General features: G+C 50.0%; 1 protein-coding gene across 1 annotated transcript in view; it reads left to right on the top strand.

The window, feature by feature from the left end:
• LOC132385398 (myelin-associated glycoprotein-like) overlaps positions 1-22530 on the top strand; it is a 39452-nt gene that overhangs the window by 5156 nt on the left and 11766 nt on the right. Inside the window, exons 2-5 of the mRNA XM_059957440.1 lie at positions 3402-3481; positions 11180-11545; positions 12599-12892; positions 21488-21769. Of these exons, the coding sequence (XP_059813423.1) occupies positions 3427-3481; positions 11180-11545; positions 12599-12892; positions 21488-21769 (997 nt within the window). The 5' untranslated portion in view covers positions 3402-3426. The remainder of the gene's footprint in view (positions 1-3401; positions 3482-11179; positions 11546-12598; positions 12893-21487; positions 21770-22530) is intronic.

Genomic DNA, 22530 nt, shown 5'->3' with positions numbered 1-22530 from the left:
ACTCTGTCAGAGGGACAGTACTGAGGGAGTGTCACACTGTTAGAGGGACAGCACTGAGGGAGTGTAATACAGTCAGAGGGACAGGACTGAGGTAGTGCCACACTGTCAGAGGGGCAGTACTGAGGGAGTGTCACACTGTCAGTGGGATAGTATTGAGGGAGTGTCACACTGTCAGTGGGATAGTAGTGAGGGAGTGTCACACTGTCAGAGGGACAGCACTGAGGGAGTGTCACACTGTCAGAGGGTCAGCGCTGAGGGAGTGTCACACTGTCAGAGGGGCAGTACAGAGGGAGTGTCACTCTGTCAGAGGGACAGTACTGAGGGAGTGTCACTCTGTCAGGGACAGTACTGAGGGAGTGTCACACTGTCAGAGGGACAGTACTGAGGGAGTGTCACACTGTCAGAGGGGCAGTACTGAGGGAGTGTCACACTGTCAGAGCGGCAGTACTGAGGGTGTGCCACACTGTCAGAGGGGCAGAACTGAGGGAGTGTCACACTGTCAGAGGGGCAGTACTGAGGGTGTGCCACACTGTCAGAGGGACAGTACTGAGGGTGTGCCACACTGTCAGAGGGACAGTACTGAGGGTGTGCCACACTGTCAGAGGGACAGTACTGAGGGAGTGTCACACTGTCAGAGGAACAGTGCAGAGACAGTGTCAGACTGTGAGAGGGATAGTATTGAGGGAGAGTCACACTGTCAGAGGGGCAGTACGGAGGGAGTGTCACTCTGTCAGAGGGACAGTACTGAGGGAGTGTCACTGTCAGGGACAGTACTGAGGGAGTGTCACACTGTCAGAGGGACAGTACTGAGGGAGCGTCACACTGTCAGAGGGACAGTACTGTGGGTATGCCACACTGTCAGAGGGGCAGTACTGAGGGAGTGTCACACTGTCAGAGGAACAGTGCTGAGACAGTGTCAGACTGTGAGTGGGATAGTATTGAAGGAGATTCACACTGTCAGATGGACAGTATTGAGGGAGTGTCACACCGTCAGAGGGACAGGACTGAGGGAGTGTCACACTGTTAGAGGGACCGTACTGAGGGAGTGTAACACAGTCAGAGGGACAGTACTGAGGTAGTGCCACACTGTCAGAGGGGCAGTACTGAGGGAGTATCACACTGTCACAGGGGCAGTACTGAGCGAGTATCACACTGTCACAGGGGCAGTACTGAGGGGGTGTCACACTGTCAGAGGGGCAGTACTGAGTGAGTGTCACACTGTCAGAGGGACAGTACTGAGGGAGTGTCACACTGTCAGAGGGGCAGTACGGAGGGAGTGTCACTCTGTCAGAGGGACAGTACTGAGGGAGTGTCACTGTCAGGGACAGTACTGAGGGAATGTCACTGTCAGCGGGGCAGTACTGCAGGAATGTCACACTGTCAGAGGGGCAGTACTGAGTGAGTGTCACACTGTCAGAGGGGCAGTACTGAGGGAGTGTCACACTGTCAGAGGGGCAGTACTGAGGGAGTGTCACACTGTCAGAGGGGCAGTACTGAGGGAGTGTCACACTGTCAGAGGGGCAGTACTGAGGGAGTGTCACACTGTCAGAGGGGCAGTACTGAGGGAGTGTCACACTGTCAGAGGGACAGCACTGAGGGAGTGTCACACTGTCAGAGGGACAGTACTGAGGGAATGTCACTGTCAGCGGGGCAGTACTGCGGGAGTGTCACACTGTCAGAGGGGCAGTACTGACAGTGTGCCACACTGTCAGAGGGGCAGTACTGAGTGAGTGTCACTCTGTCAGAGGGACAGTACTGAGGGAGTGTCGCACTTTCAGAGGTGCAGTACTGAGGGAGTGTTGCACTGTCAGAGGAACAGTACTGAGGGAGTGTCACACTGTCAGAGGGACAGTACTGAGGGAGTTTCACACTGTCAGAGGGGCAGTACTGAGTGAGTGTCACTCTGTCAGAGGGACAGTACTGAGGGAGTGTCACTCTGTCAGAGGGACAGTACTGAGGGAGTGTCACACTTTCAGAGGTGCAGTACTGAGGGAGTGTTGCACTATCAGAGGAACAGTACTGAGGGAGTGTCACACTGTCAGAGGGACAGCACTGAGGGATTGTCACACTGTCAGAGGGGCAGCACTGAGGGAGTGTCACACTGTCAGAGGGGCAGTACTGAGGGAGTGTCACACTGTCAGAGGGGCAGTACTGAGGGAGTGACACTCTGTCAGAGGGACAGTACTGAGGGAGTGTCACTCTGTCAGAGGGACAGTACTGAGGGAGTGTCACTCTGTCAGAGGGACAGTACTGAGGGAGTGTCACTCTGTCAGAGGGTCAGTACTGAGGGAGTGTCACACTGTCAGAGTGACAGTACTGAGGGAGTGTCACACTGTTAGAGGGAACGTACTGAGGGAGTGCTGTACCGTCAGTGGGATAGTATTGAGTGATTGCAGCACTTTCAGAAAAAAATGGACAGTAATGATGGAGTGTCAGACCACATACATTTGTTCCTGGCTGTCCTTGCAGAGGGAGCACACGGTTGCAATGTGTACAATGGGGGACTTCCAGGAACAGTGCACCCTCTGGGATATTGACTGTTTTATAGACTGCAATAACCATATTTTAATTTGCATACACTGTACTTACTGTCTTGTAAATATTGTCTGTCTGAACCCTGTGAATATATGATGTTAATAAACAATAAACCCTAACTCTGCTGCGGATAGTGAGGTCAGCTGAGAAGATCATCGGGGTCTCTCTTCCTGCCATCACGGCCATTTACACTACACGCTGCATCCCGAAAGCAAACAGCATTATGAAGGACCCCGCACACTCCTCTCTCCTGCCGTCTGGGAAAAGGGACCAAAGCATTTGGACTCTCACAACCAGACTATGTAACAGTTTCTTCCCCCAAGCTATCAGACCCCTCAATACGCAAAGCCTGGACTGACACCTTGCTGCCCTATTGTCCTGATTATTATGTATTGTAATGCCTGCAGTTTTGTGCACTTCATGCAGTCCTGGGTAGCTCTGTAGTCTGGTGTAGTTTTTGTCTGTTGTTTTTTATGTAGTTCAGTCTGGTTTTTGTACTGTATCATGGAACACCATGGTCCTGAAAAAAGAGTTGACTCATTTTTCAATGTACTGTACCAGCAGTTATAGTCGAAATGACAATAAAAGTGATCTGACTTGACAATACGTCCAATGTGTCAAACACCTCCTTCACCACTTTGTGTCAGTTTCCTGTTCCCTTCTGGTTCACTGGGGCCCAGTTCCCCTTTCATGTGTCCTTGTTTTCAAAGCTCCCTTTAAGATGTTCTGTATAAAATTAAAAAGGAATGAATCAGAAGTGTGTGGGATTACTGATGGGAATAGCATAGCACAGTCTGAGAATCTTCTTGTCCCTCACACTGATGTTGGAACCACGGCAGTTTCATTGTAACTACTTTCTTTTTCAGTCTAAGGGGAGAAAACTGACAGAATATGCTGGATCTGAGAACAATCGGAAAGGTGTACTTCCTCCTGCCACTTCTTCAAGGTAAATCAGCAGCAGCTCGGGCAGCAAATCCCTGATTTTCCTTTAGTCTGGCTGGTGTGACACTAACCAGGGTACTCAGGGCTGAGTAGGGGGCTGGGCTGTGTGTCCGACTGGTTAGCTGAAAGAGCCAGAGTCATACAACACATAAACAGGTCCTTCAGCCCAAATTGTTCCTGCTGACCAAGATTCCCATCTAAATTATTGAGAAACACAAGAGATTCTGCAGATGCTGGAAATCTTGAACAACACACACAAAATGCTGAAGGAACTCAGCAGGTCAGCAAGCATCTCTGAAGGGGAATAAACATTTTGGGCCGAGACCCTTCATTTGTCCACCTCTGCCCCATATCCTTCTACACATCTCTCGATGTTCCTGTCAATATGTTGTTCATCTACCTGCCTCATTAACTTCCTCTGGCAGCTTGTTCCTCGTAGAATGAACACGGAGAGGACGTTTCCTACAGGTGGCAGAGTCTCAGACTGGAGGGCACTCCCTCCGAACAGGATCATCCCTTTAGAAGAGGAAGAAGTTCTTCAGTCGGAGTGTGTTGAATCTGTAGAATTAATTGCCACAGACAACTGTGGAGGCCAATTCATTCGGTGTATTTAAAGCAGAGGCTGATAGGTTTTTGATTAGTAAGGACCTCAAAGGTGACATTCTACTTCTGTGTGTTATAGTTTTATGGTCTTCTATATTGTTCACTTTCTGGGAGAAGAAATTGCTCCTCGATTCCCCATTAAATCTCTCCTCCATCACTTTAAACCTGTGCCTCTGTGGTCTTGATTTCCCAACTCCGGGAAAAAGACTGAACTTTTACCCTGTCTCTGTCCGTTATGATTTTATACACCTCAATGTGATCACCCTGTATGATACACTCCAATGAAGAATGTCCCAACCAGTTCAACCTCTCTCTGTAACTCAGTCTCTCATCAGGGTAGTGGAAGCAGCTTTAACAAGATTAACCGGTGGGAATTGGATCATTCGGGGATGGAACGTGTGGGGCAGTGGGGCGAGAGCCCGGCTGATTGGTGAACAGCTTCACAGAGACATCACTGGCTCCATAAGAATAGTCAGTGACAACTCAACAGTGTTGGTTCAGTCTTGCTGACGGTGGAAATGTGTGAAACCACGGGTGTTGGGCAGTTCTCAGAACTCGGCTGGTTAGTTTCTCGATATCACACATCAGCAATTAGTTCTCATAGTTCAAAGTACAGTTATTATCGGAGTATGTCGAATATACACAATCTTGAGATATGTCGGGGAACAGCGAGCTGAACTTCGTCCCCCGCCCCGACACCCTCACCTTTTCAGTCTGTCCCGGCACTTAAATTGCCAAACTTCGATGCGCCATCGGGCACAGGTCCCATCATTTCCACTCTGCCTTCCCTCCGTCACAACGCCTCTGTTCTGCCACATCAAATTGCCTAAAATTTGCCCCAACAATGGCCAAACATTGGTTTATTCCCCGCTCTCAGGACCTCGTCCAGATGTCTCGATTCAACCCTTACAGGCCACGCCACAACTGTCCTGCACTTCCCAGACTTCACACCGCAAAAATACCAGGTCGTGCAGGCAGTTCAAAAGATCAAGTTACAGACTATCGATTACTGTGACCGTATCCGAGGAAACAGAGTGATTAATACCGTAATTCACAGCTTTGTTATCAGCAAATTGTCGCCTTGCTTCACCAACTCCCCCTTAAACCGGAAGGGTAAGATACCACTGTCTGAGGGAGGGTCACACTGTGTGAGGGGCAGTGCTGAGGGAGAGTCACACTGATAGGGGCAGTGCCGAGGGAGAGTCACACTGTGTGAGGGGCAGTTGTTATGAACACCGTAACTGGGTCACTTACCAGCAAAGATAGAGAGGTCCGTTGAAACCTATGGTCCTATTTTTAAACAGTATTTATTAGTAAAAATACACAAAAATTATATCAATGCAAACATACAGATAATATACGTCATCAATACTAAATCTAAAAGTGCGGGTATAATAATAATAATAAGAAATAGCTCTATCATTGTCTAGGGGTTAATGTATTGTCCGATGGAAATATAAAAGTCACTCAGTTCATGCAGGCTGCAGCCTTTGGTTGGAGAGAGAATGAGAGATTTTTTTTAGAAACTTGCCGATTTTTACTTTTATGATTTTGATCCTGCGGGAGACCCGTTGGTGTGGCCGTTCACTTGTGGCCTCTCCTTTAGCTAAAGCCGTTCTTCCATAGTGAGGCTGCCAATCCCAGGCAAGGGAGGACGCACACGAGCCCCCACCGGCTGTCGCTATTAAACGCTGTCACGGGATTTCTAGCGTTTCTCCTGGTGCGTCTAAAGGGGTTGTTCCCCAGACCCTCTTTTATCCTTACTCACGGGGTCTCAGATGTCAATCAGGTTGTGATGATGCAATCCCTCAACCAGCCCACGCTGGTCGTCCCCTGAGGGGCTTCAATGAATAGTACAGTACTCAATACACAATTCCGTCTCCAAGAGATAATAGCTGTTATCAGGGGTTTTTGTTTCGCTGAGGCCAGGACACATTCCAAACCTTGTGGATTCTGCATCTCTCTCTCTCATTTCCTGGGTCCCAGACCCGAATTAACAGCGATCTGGCGATTCTCGAAAAGGAGGGGGCTACTTTTTACCCTTCGGCCCCTCAGAGTTGTGGCATATTCGTACCACAGTGCTGAGGCAGGCCCACACTGAGTGAGCGGCAGTGCTGAGGGAGAGTCATACTGTGTGAGGGGCAGTGCCGAGGGAGAGTCACACTGTGTGAGGGGCAGTGCCGAGGGAGAGTCACACTGTGTGAGGGGCAGTGCCGAGGGAGAGTCACACTGTGTGAGGGGCAGTGCCGAGGGAGAGTCACACTGTGTGAGGGGCAGTGCCGAGGGAGGGTCACACTGTGTGAGGGGAAGTACTGAGGGAGAGTCACACTGTGAGAGGGGCAGTGCTGAGGGAGAGTCACACTGTGAGGGGCAGTGCTGAGGGAGAGTCACACTGAGTGAGGGGCAGTGCTGAGGGAGAGTCACACTGAGTGAGGGGCAGTGCTGAGGGAGAGTCACATTGTGTGAGGGGCAGGGCTGAGGGAGAGTCACACTGAGTGAGGGGCAGTGCTGAGGGAGAGTCACATTGTGTGAGGGGCAGGGCTGAGGGAGAGTCACACTGTGTGAGGGGCAGGGCTGAGGGAGAGTCACACTGTGTGAGGAGCTGTGCTGAGGGAGAGTCACTGAGTGAGGGGCAGTGCTGAGGGAGGGTCACACTGTGTGTGGGGCAGTGCTGAGGGAAGGTCACACTGAGTGAGGGGCAGTGCTGAGGGAGAGTCACACTGTGTGAGGGGCAGTGCTGAGGGAGAGTCACACTGTGTGAGGGGCAGGGCTGAGGGAGAGTCACACTGTGTGAGGAGCTGTGCTGAGGGAGAGTCACTGAGTGAGGGGCAGTGCTGAGGGAGGGTCACACTGTGTGTGGGGCAGTGCTGAGGGAGGGTCACACTGCGTGAGGGGCAGTGCTGAGGGAGGGTCACACTGTGAGAGGGGCAGTGCTGAGGGAGAGTCACACTGTGTGAGGGGAAGTGCTGAGGGAGTGTCACACTGTGAGGGGCAGTGCTGAGGGAGAGTCACACTGTGAGGGGCAGTGCTGAGGGAGAGTCACTGAGTGCGGGGCAGTGCTGAGGGAGGGTCACACTGTGTGAGGGGCAGTGCTGAGGGAGGGTCACTGTGTGAGGGGCAGTGCTGAGGGAGAGTCACACTGAGTGAGGGGCCGTGCTGAGGGAGAGTCACACTGTGTGAGGGGCAGTGCTGAGGGAGGGTCAGACAGTGTGAGGGGCAGTGCTGAGGGAGAGTCACACTGTGTGAGGAGCTGTGCTGAGGGAGAGTCACTGAGTGAGGGGCAGTGCTGAGGGAGAGTCACACTGTGTGAGGGGCAGTGCTGTGGGAGATTCACACTGAGTGAGGGGCAGTGCTGAGGGAGGGTCACACTGTGTGAGGGGCAGGGCTGAGGGAGAGTCACACTGTGTGAGGGGCAGTGCCGAGGGAGGGTCACACTGTGTGAGGGGAAGTACTGAGGGAGAGTCACACTGTGTGAGGGGCAGTGCCGAGGGAGAGTCACTGTGTGAATGGCAGTGCTGAGGGAGGGTCACACTGTGTGAGGGGCAGGGCTGAGGGAGAGTCACACTGTGAGAGGGGCAGTGCTGAGGGAGAGTCACACTGTGAGGGGCAGTGCTGAGGGAGAGTCACACTGTGAGGGGCAGTGCTGAGGGAGAGTCACACTGAGTGAGGGGCAGTGCTGAGGGAGAGTCACGCTGAGTGAGGGGCAGTGCTGAGGGAGAGTCACATTGTGTGAGGGGCAGGGCTGAGGGAGAGTCACACTGTGTGAGGGGCAGGGCTGAGGGAGAGTCACACTGTGTGAGGAGCTGTGCTGAGGGAGAGTCACTGAGTGAGGGGCAGTGCTGAGGGAGGGTCACACTGCGTGAGGGGCAGTGCTGAGGGAGAGTCACACTGTGTGAGGGGCAGTGCTGAGGGAGAGTCACACTGTGTGAGGGGCAGTGCTGAAGGAGAGTCACACTGTGTGAGGGGCAGTGCTGAGGGAGGGTCACACTGTGTGAGGGGCAGTGCTGAGGGAGGGTCAGACAGTGTGAGGGGCAGTGCTGAGGGAGAGTCACACTGTGTGAGGGGCAGGGCTGAGGGAAAGTCACACTGTGTGAGGAGCTGTGCTGAGGGAGAGTCACTGAGTGAGGGGCAGTGCTGAGGGAGGGTCACACTGTGTGTGGGGCAGTGCTGAGGGAGGGTCACACTGTGTGAGGGGCAGGGCTGAGGGAGAGTCACACTGTGTGAGGGGCAGTGCCGAGGGAGGGTCACACTGTGTGAGGGGAAGTACTGAGGGAGAGTCACACTGTGTGAGGGGCAGTGCCGAGGGAGAGTCACTGTGTGAATGGCAGTGCTGAGGGAGAGTCACACTGTGAGAGGGGCTGTGCTGAGGGAGAGTCACACTGAGTGAGGGGCAGTGCTGAGGGAGAGTCACATTGTGTGAGGGGCAGGGCTGAGGGAGAGTCACACTGTGTGAGGGGCAGTGCTGAGGGAGAGTTACACTGTGTGAGGGACAGTGCTGAGGGAGAGTCACACTGTGTGAGGAGCTGTGCTGAGGGAGGGTCACTGAGTGAGGGGCAGTGCTGAGGGAGGGTCACACTGTGTGTGGGGCAGTGCTGAGGGAGGGTCACACTGCGTGAGGGGCAGTGCTGAGGGAGGGTCACACTGTGTGAGGGGCAGTGCTGAGGGAGAGTCACACTGAGTGGGGGGCAGTGCTGAGGGTGGGTCACACTGAATGAGGGGCAGTGCTGAGGGAGAGTCACACTGAGTGAGGGGCCGTGCTGAGGGGGAGTCACACTGTGTGAGGGGCAGGGCTGAGGGAGAGTCACATTGTGTGAGGGGCAGTGCTGAGGGAGAGTCACATTGTGTGAGGGGCAGTGCTGAGGGAGGGTCACACTGTGAGGGGCAGTGCTGAGGGAGGGTCACACTGTGTGGGGGGCAGTGCTGAGGGAGAGTCACACTGTGTGGGGGGCAGTGCTGAGGGAGGGTCACACTGTGAGGGGCAGTACTGAGGGCGACCCACACTGTGAGAGGGGCAGTGCTGAGGGAGACCCACACTGTGAGAGGGGCAGTGCTGAGGGAGGGTCACACTGCTGGACGGGTGGTCCAATCTTCGGTCTGGGAGAGATGTGTCCCTGGCCGTTAGTTAGCTTTTCATGATGGTGGAGCCGATGCTGGTACTTGTGAAGTTGGTTATTCTTTCCGACGCCCACCCCCAATATCCCTGGTACGGCCCTCCTCCCCAGCTGTGCTCTCTTGGTGCAGTCAAATACAACCCCAGTGTGGTACAGGACACCTCTGCAGGGGTTTGATCACCTTTTCTCATTTCAGCGCCGCTTGCTGATGCAACTGGAAAGGGGTGGGGATGCAGGTGGGGGCTTTCAGGTGCAATTTGAGGGGCATTATTATAGTCCAGAGATGACATGCCTGGTCTGTAAAGAGTTTGGACATACTCGCAGGCTGTGAACTTCACTTCGGAGACCCAGGGCAGCACTGCTGAGCCTTTCCGACCTGTCCCTACCCCTGCTGTTCCCCCCACCCACCCGTGGTGGTGAATGTCGGGGATGGGCGCAGCACGGATGACAGTGAGCGGTGGGATCGGGTATCTGGTAGGAAGGCCAAGAGAAAGAACAACCATCTCGAGGCCTCTCCCCCGGAGGAGAGGGGCAGGAGGTTACTCCTGAACCCGACTCGAAGGGCCCTATGGTGTCTGAGATTCAGCAAAGGCCTGGGGAAGTCGGGGTAAGGAAAGTGGTGCCCGAGTCTGAGGGAGCCTCCGATATGGAGGTCAGCGTGCCACAGCATCCCTGTGGTCTGAAGATACGGAGAGATGTGTCTCTGAGTCTGCAATCCAGGGGAAGGATTTACCTCCGGTTAAGGCCGTATGCTCAGAGTATGTCTCCCCAGAGCTGGAGGAAAGTCCTGTCACTCAAGGGCCTCTGGCTGGGTGGCTTCTCTTCAGCATGCAAAGTCCAGGCTGGTGCGCGGCACCATTTTAGAGAGGGCGTGTGAGGTGGCAGAATTGCCTTCGGTTGAGACTGTGCCCAGAGCACCCATCCTCTGGGGAGGAGGAAAGCCCTGGAGAACAGGGATCGCCTGTGAGTGGAGAGTCACCGGTGGGGTTACTCTCTCAAACTGTTGCCTCAATCGAGGCCGTGCCCTGCTGAGGGAGTCCTGTCCCGGTCCATGAGGGGAACCGGAGTAGCCCTGGAGCCCTGGATCACCATCCCGCACAGTTATTGAGAAGGAGGGAGTCTTCCTCTGTCATTGATCCAGTCTGATGGGAGCTGTGAGAACATGACATGGTGTGGAGTGTGGGGATGTTGGACGATGGACATTGCCTTCTTGAGGTAGCGCCTGTTGTGGAGACTTCCGATGGTCGGGAGGGAGGTACCTGTGATGTATTGTGCTAAGTCCAGCTTCTTATGTTCCAGAAGATTTAAATCGCCGTAGTGTGATATACAGTGATGATGCACATTAACTGGGCAGTAGTACGAGCAGGACAGTGTGTGGGATTGTTGTATTGTTGACTGGGACAGGTTGTGAGAAAGCTGCACCTTTAGCGTGGGAACTGCCAGAACAGGCCCCTGTTCCAGTCTGTCTGTCACCGGTGTCTGTGGTACTCAGTCACAGGCACGTCGGCATCCTTGTACCTGTGGGAGTCCCACAGGGATCCCTTAGATAATAATGATCCACGTTCATTCCTAGATCCATAAGATCTGATGGATCCAGTGTAGTGGATGGATGGAAGGAGCAGAGACAGTGACACGTGGTAGAGCAAACAGGAAGTGATTCCCAACAGAGGAACGCAGACCAGTTTTGGCCACTTCATTTCCTCCTGCAGTGATAGATGACACCTCTGTCCTTGATTCTTCCTGACAGTGCTGGACTTCATCGGTCCTGAGGCCAATGAGAGAACAGAGAATGAACCTGCTACGAGCCCCCCCCCCCACAAACGACTAACATGTCCCCTCCATCTGTGAGGAGGCCTGGTGGGTTTCCTTGTGTCTCCCACACTCAGTACACACCACGTCCACTGTGCAAGAGAGATACAGGGGGTGGATATCAAGTCCGATGTGTTCACAAGTCGTCCATTACCAAACATTGTTCATTCTCTCCTCAGCCGCAGTGTCGAATGAGTGGAGAGCTGACAGACCATCACAAGTGACAGCACAGAGAGGCTTGTGTGCCCGGATTCCATGCCACTACCGTTATCCGTCACGTCTGGATAAGAAGTCAAGGACTGGTATCTGGTATAACAGTGACAATTCAAAATCTGGACCTATAGTGTTTCACTCCAGCGATCACAGTCAGGAGATGCAGAAGTTTCAGTCTCGGACCCGTCTGTCTGGAGACTTGAAAGACGGTGACTGTTCCCTGGTTATCGACAATATCACTGAGGAAGATAAAGGGCCGTACTTCTTCAGGATTGAATTTGACAGGAGGAATCGTTACAACTATCTCCCTGTTACGCAGCTCCGTGTTTCTGGTAGGTGCTCTGTGTGGTCACTCAACAGCAGACATTCAGCAGTCAGTGGGGAATAATATAAACTTGGCTTGGGTCCATATTCACATCGTCACAACTCCCGATTTTCAGGAAGCTTCCAATTCATTCCCAATGCAGCCTCTGTATTTTCAGCTTGTCGATTGTTACTATGTTATGAAAGCCAATCTATGTTACTAATCATATTGGAGTACAACTGACATGGACACGAGAGGCTCTCGGAGTTATGTGCAGTAACTTGCCGAATTAGTTGTCTCTGCATGTGGCAGTGTTCATCTTCCCACTGACCCTCCACTCCTTCTCCATCTTCATCCCAACCATCCACACATCCCTCCTTCCCATCATCCTTTGTGTTTTTATCCACCATCCAGGCCATGCCCTGGTCTCACTAACAACATCGGGCAGGAGGTACAGAAGCCTTGTGTCCCACATCACCCAGTTCAGGAACAGTTATTTCCCTTCAAACACCAGTCCCCGACTCTGAGTTGATTCTGTGCCCTACAGGCTCACTTTCAAGGGGTCTTCACAACTCACATTGACAGCACTGTTATTTTTGAATTTACAATTTGTCTTTTTGTTGTCAGTCTTTGTCTCCTTGTGTAGATTTTTGTAAATTTTGTTTGATTTCTTTTTTCCTGTAAATGCCTGCAAGAAAGTGAATCTCAAGGTAGTACAGTATGTGGTAACAACCTGTATATGTACTTTGCTAATAAATTTAATTTGAACTTTTTGAACTCATCTCCCCCATGACCAAGTCCACTTGGCCCATGTCTCACTGTTTGGGGAAGGACGTACCCCACTGGATGTATCAGTGACTGTGTGATATTGTGGCTCTCAGTGGAGGACTCTGTTTCCCATTTCCCCTCTCAACAGCTTTCAGAACAGTAATGAACCCCACACTGTTCAACTTTCCCTCACACTCTACCCTCATTGTTCAGGGATCATCCTGTAAACACCTTTCCTATTGTGGGGCTGGGATTTCTATCTGAACTGATGCATCTTGTGATATTGAACTAAAAGGATCCATTTCTGTGTTAGATTTCACAGATAAACCCACGATATTCGCTGCAGAACTTGTTGAAGGAAAGTCTGTGAACATAAAATGCGTCTTCAACACCACGTGTAATGGAACTTCACCCACCTTAACCTGGGTCACCCCCACAGATGTACCACCATCAGTCTCAAGCAGTGTAACTCAGTGGCACAACACTCTGACATATACTTCTGTCCTGACCATGACCCCAGCGCTCAAACACCACGGACAAAGTCTCACCTGCAGAGTCAGATACCCATCTGTTTCATCGGAGCAGACCCTCACACTAACTGTGCAGTGTAAGTATGGAGAACAGTTATCATACAGGTACAGCAATACTCCACAGAGTACACAGAAATAGTCTGTAAATTTCAGTATGAGGATAATTAAATTATATATTTACTGACAAATTTTGCCCTTAATATCCGTGAAGAAGACCACAAGACATAGGAGCAGAATTAGGCCATTTGGTCCATCGAATCTGCCCCACTATTCAGTCATGGCTGATCCATTTTTCCCCTCTTTAGCCCCACTCCCCGGCCTCTTCCCCATAACCTTTGATGCCATGGCCAATCAAGAATCTATCAATTTCTGCTTTAAATAAACCCAATGACCTGGCTTCCACAGTGGCCTGTGGTAACAAATTCCTGAAACTCACCAACCTTTGGCTACAGAAATGTCTTTGCCTCGTTGTTTTAAATGGACACCTCTCTATCCTGAGGCTGTGTCCTCTTGCCCTGGACTCCCCCGCCATGGGAAACATCCTTTCCACATCCACTCTGTCTTGGGCTTTCAACATTCAAAAGATTTGAATGAGATCCCCCCCCCCTTCCTCATCCTAAATTCCAGCAAGCACAGGCCCAGAGCCATCAAACATTCCCCATATGATTACCCTTTCATTCCCAGAATCATCCATCTGAACCTCATCTGAACCCACTCCAATGCCAGCACATCTTTTCTTAGATAAGGAGCCCAAAACTGTTCACAATGCTCAAGGTGAGGCCTCATCAGTGCCTTTTAAAACCTCAGCATCACATCCCTGCTCTTATATTCTAGACCCCTTGAAATGAATGTTAGCATTGCATTTGCCTTCCTCACTACCCAATCAACCTGCAAGTTAACCTTTAGGGTGTTCTGCACAAGGACATCTCAGATGTTTTAAATATCTCCCCATTTAGAAAATAGTCTGCAGGTTTAGTTTTTTCTACCAAAGTGTATGTCCATGCACTTTGCAACATTGTATTTCATGTTCCACTTTCTTGCCCATCCTTCTGTAGCCTTCCTGTTTCCTCAACACTACCTGCCCCTCCAACAATATTCATTATCAAACTATTCAATATCCCTGCAACCTTGGAAACAAAGCCATCATCTAAATCACCTATACAGCATAAAGATAAGTGGTCCCAACACTGACCCTATGAGTCACTGCCAGTCAACCAGATCTGTTATTCCCACTCGCTGCCTCCTACTAATCAGCCAATGCTCTAATCATGGGCTTTAACTTAATAAGCAGCCTCATGTGTGGCAACTTTTCAAATTCCTTCTGAAAATCCAAATGTATAACAGCCACTGCTTCCCCTTTATCTATCCTACATGTCATCTCCTCAAAGAATTCCAACAGGTTTGCAAGGCAAGGATTTCCCTTAAAGAAGCCATGCTGACTTTATCCTATCTTGTCCTGTGTCCCCAGTACTCCATAACCTCGTCCTTTAACAATTGACTCCAACATCTTCCCAACCACTGAGTCCAGGCTAACTGCTCTAAAATTTCCTTTCTGCTGCCTCCCTTGTTTGCGATTTTCCAGTCCTCTGGAAGCATCCCTTGATTCTGGCCTGGTCCTGGAGGACTGGAAGATTGGAAATGTCACTCTACTCTTTATGGGAGGAAGGGAAAAGAAAGAATATTATAGGACGGTTAGCCTAACAGCGTTTGTGAAAGTGTTGGAGTCCATTATTAGGAATGAGGCTTCAAGGTCCTTGGAGCCTAATGATATAGTAAGTCAAAGTCAGCGTGGTTTCTGTAAAGGGGAATCTTGCCTGACGGACCTGTTGGAATTCTTCGAGGAGATGACATGTAGGACAGATAAAGGATAGATAGATATAGGATAGATCTTGCCTGACAAATCTGAGTTCTTCGAGGAGATGACATGTAGGACAGATAAAGGATAGAGAGATATAGGATAGATCTTGCCTGACAAATCTGAGTTCTTTGAGGAGATGACATGTAGGACAGATAAAGGATAGAGAGATATAGGATAGATCTTGCCTGACAAATCTGAGTTCTTTGAGGAGATGACATGTAGGACAGATAAAGGATAGATAGATATCGGATAGATCTTGCCTGACAAATCTGAGTTCTTCGAGGAAGAGATAAGCAGAGTGGTCAAATGAGAGGCAGTGGATGTAATTTACTTGGATTTTCAGGAGATATTTGATAAGGTGCCACACATGTGGTTGCTTAACAAGATAAATGGCATTATAGGAAAGATACTGGCACAGAGAGCAGAATGGCTGTCAGGCAGGGGGCAGTGAGTGGGAATAAAAGGGGCCTTTTCTGCTTGGCTGCCGGTGACTAGTGGTGTTCCAGGGTCAGTATTGTGACAGCTGCTTTGCATGTTGTTCGTCCATGATTCAGATCATGGAATTGATGGATTTGTGGATGATACAAAGATAGGTGCAGATAGGTATTGGTGAGGAAGCAAAGATATTGCAGCAGGACTTTTGGAAGAATGGGCAAAAATGTGGCAAATTGAATACAGTGATGGGAAATGTATGATAATGCATTTTGGTAAAAGGTACAACAGTGTGGACTATCATCTAAATGGAGAGGTTCAAATATCAGAGTTGAAGAGGACTTAGCCCTCCTCGTGCAAGACTCCAAGAAGGTTAATTTACAGGTTGAGTCTGTGGTAAAGAAGTCAAATGCAATGTTGGCATTTATTTCTAGGGGAATAAAATAAGAAAGCAAGGAGATAATGCTAAGCCTTTATAAGACACTAGTTAGGCCAAATGTTGAAATGACCGGAGAGGGTGGATGATCATAGTTGAGGATGATTCCTGTGGTGGGGGCATCCAGAACTAGAGAACAGAGCCTCAAAATTGAGGGAGGACTCTTTAGAAGAGAGGTAGCAGGAATGCTTTTTAGCCAGGGAGTAGTAAATCAGGGAATGATCTCCCACAGGCTGCGGTGGAGCCTAGGTCTGTGCATATATTTAAGGTGGAAGTCGATTGTTTCCTGATGGAGCAGGCATCAAAGGATATAGTGAGAAGGCAGGTGTATGGAGGTGAGTGGGACCTGGGATCAGCCATGATGGAATGGTGGAACAGACTCGATGGGCTGAATGGCGTAATTCTCCTCCTTCATCTTTATGCCAAAGTCCAATGATTCTTGAAAGATCATAACTAATGCCTCCACAATCTCTACTGCTACATATTTCAAAACCCGAGGGTGCAGATCATCCGGTCCGGGTGACTTGTGTAACTTCAGCTTTTTGAGCACCTTCTCCCTTGTAACAGTAACTGTATTCACTTCCCTTCCCTCACACCCGTCAACACCTGCCACACTGCTTGTGTCTTCCACAGTGAAGACTTGATGCAAAGTACTCATTTAGTTCATCTGCCATCTCCTTGTCCCATTATTATTTCTCCTGCCTCATTTTCTAATGGTCTTATATCGACTCTCATCTCCACTTTCCTTTTTATATATTGAAAATGCTTTTTCTATCCCCTTGATATTGTTTGCTAGCTTGCTCTCATATTTCATATTTTCCCTCATAATGATTATTTTAGTTGCTCTCTGTAACATTTTTATAAGCTTCACAAACCTATATCTTCCTGCTAATTTTTGTTTTGTTGTATGCCCTCTCTTTAGCTTTTAAATTAGCTTTGACTTCCCTTCTCAGCCGTGATTGCACTATTTTCCCATTTGAGTATTCTTTGATTTTGGAATACACCGATCCTGCACCTTCCTCATTTTCCCAGAAACTCAAGCCATTGCTGCTCTGCTGTCAGGTGTGCCAGCATCTCCTTCCAATTTACTTCAGCCAACTCCTCTCTCATATCACTGTAATTTCCTTTAGTGAAATACTGCTCTGTCAGACTGTCAGACAATGTCAAACTGCTTTAAAAAAGCCATATTGTAAGCATTCACATTCACTATCTTGGAATCTATTATGAACTTCATTTTCCCAATGTACCCGCTTGTAAAATCTCCCATGTCTATCATAACATTTCCCTTGTGACACACCATTTCTATTTCCCATTGTAATCTGTAGTTCACATCCCAGCTTCTGTTTGGAGCCCTGAATGCAACTGCCATCAGGGTCCTTTTACCCTTGCAGATTCTTTACTCAACCCACAAGGATTCTCCATCTTCTGATCCAATGTCACATCTTTCTAATCATTTGATGCTGTACTTTACCAGCAGAGTCACACCATCCCCTCCGCCTACCTTCCTATCCCACCAATACAATATGTAACCTTGGACACTCAGCTCCCAACTACAATCATCCATCAGCCACAATTCACTGATGGCCACACCATCATACCTGACAATCTGTAAAAGTGCAAAAAGATCATCCAACTTATTTTTTTTATACTCCATGCATTGAGATATCACACTTTGAGTACTGTATTTGTTACTTGTTTTTGATTCAGCATCCCTAATTCACTGATACTCACCCTACTGGCTGCAGTTTTGTCCTCTCATCTGCCTGTCCTTCTTGACAGTCTGACTGCATGATATCTTTGTGTTTTTGCCATCCGTCCTATCCTGGCTCCCTTCCCTCTGGTTCCCATCCCTCTGCCAAATCAGTTTAAACCCTCCCCAACACTTATAACAAACCTGCCTGCAAGAATATTAGTCCTCCTCGGGTTCCTTTCATACAGGTCGTATCTCCCCCAGACCAATGATCCAAGAACCTGAAGCCCTGCCCCCTGCATCAACTTCTCAACCGTGCATCTAGCTGCCAAATCATCCTGTTTTTACCCTCACCAGCACGTGGCACAGGTCCATTCCGGAAATTAATACCCTGGATGGCCAGCTTCTCAGCTTTTTGCCTCACTCTCTAAATCCTCTCTTCAGGAACTCTTTGCTTTTCCTTCCTATGTCATTGGTACCAAGATGTACCAAGACATCTGGCTGCTGTCCCTCCTCCAAAATGCTGTGGATGTGAACCGAGATGTCCCTGACCCTGGCACCTGGGAGGCAACAAACCATCCAGGTGTCCTGTTCACATCCACAGAATCTCCTGTCTGTTCCCCAGACTATTGATTCCCCAGTCACTACACTCCCCTCTACTCCCTCTTCCCCTTCTGCACCTTGGACCTATGTTCAGTGCCAGTGAACCTGGTCGCCATGCCATTCCTGTGGAAGGTCATCCCCCACAACCGTATCCAAAACGGTTTACTTATTATTGAGAGGAATGGCCACAGGGATGCTCTGCATGAACTGACATTTGACATGTCTACATCTCCTGACAGCCACCTAAATACCCCCTCCTCCTGCAACATCAGGGTGACCCGCTCCCTGTAACTCTAATTGATGATCTCCTCACTCTTCCGTCCAGGCCAAAGGTCATCCCCAGCTGCTCCTTCAGATCCCCAACATGGTCTTCATGGAGCTGCAGCTGGGTGGACCTCATGCAGATGTAGTTCCCTGGGAAACTCTGACTTTAACATCCAGCACTAAGACTGCACAGCCGCCATTTAATCTACATTAAGTACCCCTGACACAATAAGAAAAAGGAGAAACTTAACGGAAACTTACCCGAACTTACCCAGAGCCATAGCGTCTTCCGAGCCGAAGCCTCCTTTGAGCCAAAGCCTGTCACTCGCACTCTCACCACTGGCCCACTCTCAACAATGGCCGCTCCGCTTGTCCCTTCTCTACTTTTATTTACACCTCTCTGCGCTGCTCCTGGCGCTGATTGGGACGCCGGAATGACACAGAATACCCGCTAATTCTCCTTTCAAACGAGCATCTCCGACCTGCCATAAACCTCCTCGCTGTGCGGGGCTCCCGCCGCGGACTGGGCCGCAGGAATGACCGATGCTGAGGGCGCTGGGCTCTGAACCTACCGGGACATCTGAAATAATCTCAGTAGCGGCCGTCAGCATCGTCCTCCAGATACTGCAGCTTTAGCAAAGCATCACCCTTCTCCTCCCGACCATGGGGCAGAGCTTGTTCCCCGCCAGCACCCAGTGCTGTGGCGCCACTCACCAGCCCGGAGGCCACACGCTCAGCAGATGCCGCCGTGGCTGCGGGCTCCTATACGGTAGGAGTATCCTCCAGCTCTGGGGAGACACACTCTGAGCATCCGGGCTTATCCGGAGGGTAAATCCATCCCCACGTGTGACCCCTGGTCGCCTTTAGACCACAGATGTGCAGAGTCACGCTGACATCCATTTCGGATGTGTCCGCAGCCTCCGGCACCACCTCCCCTTTCCCGACCGTAACGAACTCAGAGGCCTTGGGCCCCCTCCAGGTCGGGATTAACAGGAACCGTCCGCCCCTTCGCAGGGGAAGAAGCCTCGGGGTGTTTTTCCTTGCCTTCCTACCTCATTTTCACCCGTGCCGCGCCCAACACCGACGTCCATCACCAGGGCAAGGGGAAAAGGTTAGGGGGCGGGGGTGACAGGAGGAACAGAAAGAGGGGAGCAGCGGGGTCGGCTTCTGTCTTCGTGATGGAGTTAACAGTCTGGAGGTTACGAATATGTTCAAACTATTTGCATCGCGGGCGGCTGGTAGCCATGGAATCGGGTAACATTACCCCTGAAATTGTACCTGAAAGCATCCCTCGACATCCCCACCCCGCTCCAGCTGCATAAGCAGACGGCGCGGAAAGGAGAAAAGGTGGTTAAATCCCCGCGGAGGTGCCGTCCCTCATTGAGTTATATTTGACCGCACTTCACACAGCGAGCTGGAGGGGAGAAGGGCCGATTCAGAGATACGGCGGTCGACATCAGAAAGTCTTACCGTCTGCACGGGAACCAACACTGGCTCCACCGTTATGGAAACCCTCCCCGCCTTTAACTCAGGACCAGAAACACAGACCGCAGATAGAAAACGGTCTTCTAGTTCGATTTCTCAGATGCAACAACGCATTCACGACCCCCAACAGCCTTAGCCATGACTTTTAAAGCATCATTCCTACTGACTGAAGTCGGTACAGTGCATTGTACAGCATTTTTCAGGGCTATTAATTTGAAAGGGTGACCCACTTCGCGAGATGTAACTCCAGAGTCCGCATCCTCCGCGCCATGCCGACATCTCGGAGCTGCAGTCTGCCGTGACGGTCACCACTCAGTCCGAAATTCGACAGCGCCGCTGAGACTAAACACAGCGAGACCCCAGCAAATAATCTCTCAAAAAGAAACAGTTGAGAGAGGGGAGGGAGATGGGAGTTATCCGTGGACAGGCTGGATGTCCGTCTGGTTGAAAAACCTCAGCGCCATCCGTGCTGCTGCAAAAACGAAGGTGTCTCCCAGGTCAGTCCGCTCTTCCTCCGGCCGCTCCGAAGTCTTCCCAATCGCCCTGGGCTCGGCAATCTAAACGGGAGGGGTTTCCGCCGTTTCAAAACGGATTTAATCCGTTCCCGCTCCCGACAAAGTTAAAGACTCGAACTTTGGCAATCAGTCAGCTGCAGCCACTGCTCAGCGCCCGAGAAACACGGACCGAAAACTTCAAAAACCGGGTCCTTGCAGGAAAGAACCCGCTCTAGTTCACTGTCTATATGACACCCCACACTCCCAAAACCTTCTGGAGGTCTCTAAACCAGTTCTTTTAGAATTTTGCCGTTACTTTTAACTGTCGGAGAGAGAGAGCTCACACAGAGTGCCCCTCCCTCAGTATCACAACTGCCACAGTGTGATTCGTCCTCAGTATCGCCCCTCCCACAGTCTGATACGTCCTCAGTATCGCCCCTCCCACAGTCTGATACTTCCTCAGTATCGCCCCTCCGACAGTGCGGCGCCCCCTCAGTGTGACAGCAATCCACTGATGATGCTCACCATTGTATCTTTGCCCACATCGCTCCCTCGGTATTGTCTCTCAGATTCCACACTGTCCTTCACTACCCTTCAAACTAGATAACATTTCCTCCATAAACCGTGCAGGGCTGTCCTTGGCCCTGAGCGTCTGACGAGGAATTTGACCGTGGACTCATCGGACCACTTGACCCATCGACTCTGCTACGCAAATTCCATCATGGCTGACTTGTTAGCCCCCCAACCCCAGTTTCTGTTCACCCCTGTAATATTTGACGCCCTAAGCAAGAACCTATCAACCTCCATTTTAAATATATCCAATGACACCCTCCACAGCCATCTGTGGCAATGAATTCCACAGATTCACCACCCTCTGGCCAAAAAAAAATGCCTCCTCATCTGCATTCTACATGGACATCCCTCTATTCAGAGGCTGTTCCCTCTGGTCCTCGACCTACAACGCTAGAGTAAACATTATCTCCACTTCCTCCCAGTATAGGCTTCTGATGTTTGGTAAGTTTCAGTGAGATTGCCCCTCATTCTTGTAAACTCCAGAGTATGGGCCCAGAGCCATCAAACACTCCTCATGCTCCTCTATTCTGAAGTTGTTCCTTCTGGTCCTCGACCTGCACACTACAGGAAACATTATCTCCACGTCCTCCCGGTATAGGCTTTCAATATTCACTAAGTTTCAGTGAGATTCCCCTCATTCTTGTAAACTCCAGTGAGTATCGGCCCAGAGCCATCAAACACTCCTCATACGCACAAACCCACAGAGACCTGCCTCCACTCACTCCGTGATCTCTTGCTCCGCAGACATTCCGACAGGCCCAGCTCACTTTTAAAACTGATCTATGATCTTTTATTGTTTTGAAACTGTTGCACTGTTAACCATCTGTTTGTCTTTAGATGCCCCACAGAATTTCTCAATCACTTCTACCAACAGCCTGAACAATTCCTGGGTGAATATGAAGGAAGGGATTCCTACATCGATCCTCTGCTCCGTCCGGAGTTTCCCAGCATCGAACTTGAGGTGGAGACATCTCGGTGTCACACTGAACACAACAAGTTCCAGTAATGAACTGTGGCTGGAGTTTCCTCAGGTGACACCCCAGCAGGCTGGAGTCTATCAGTGTGTGGCGGAGAATGAACACGGGACAGCGGAGAGGGCCATCACCCTCAGTGTGGAGTGTAAGTGGATGCATTGCTACATCTCTAAGTACAAATGTAAAGTCAGTGGACTACATATCCTTCGATACACAATACACACTCAGTGGCCACACTATTAAATACCTGCACACCTGCTCGTTTATGCAAATATCTTATCAGCGAATCATGTGGCAGCAACTCAATGCATAAAAGCATGCAGACATGGTTAAGCGATTTTGTTGTTGTTCAGAGCAAATACTGGAATGGGGAAGAAATATGATTTAACTGACTTTAACCATGGAGCGATCATTGGTGCCAGACAGGGTGGTTTGAGTACAAAGTTCAAAGTAAGATTTATTATCAGAGTACATACACATCACCACATACAACCCTGAGATTCTTTCTCTGCAGGCAGCCTTAGGAAATCTGTAGAACAGTAACTGGAAACTGTAAACATCAGGAACTGTTTAACTGAAAACCATCAGTACAAATGCAGATATAAATATATCTTAATAAATAATGAGCATGAAATAGCAGTATACAAAATCCTTAAATAAGAGTGGCTATCCCCTTATGTTCAAGAGCCTGATGATTTCAGAAATTGCTGATCTCGTGGAGTTTTCACATACAATAGTCTTTCGTGTTTACGGAGAACGTTGAGAAAAGCAAACAAAAAAATAATATAATTGAGTGGCAGTTCTGTGGGCAAAAACACTTTGTTAATGGGAAAGGTCAGAGGAGAATACCAGACTGGTTCAATGTGACAGGAAGGCGACAGTAACTCAAACAATCACACGTTACAG

Source organism: Hypanus sabinus (assembly GCF_030144855.1).
Source record: "Hypanus sabinus isolate sHypSab1 chromosome 1 unlocalized genomic scaffold, sHypSab1.hap1 SUPER_1_unloc_3, whole genome shotgun sequence".
Lineage (NCBI taxonomy): Eukaryota > Metazoa > Chordata > Chondrichthyes > Myliobatiformes > Dasyatidae > Hypanus > Hypanus sabinus.
Note: the sequence above shows the minus strand (reverse complement) of the source record. Positions and strands in the feature narration are given on the sequence as shown.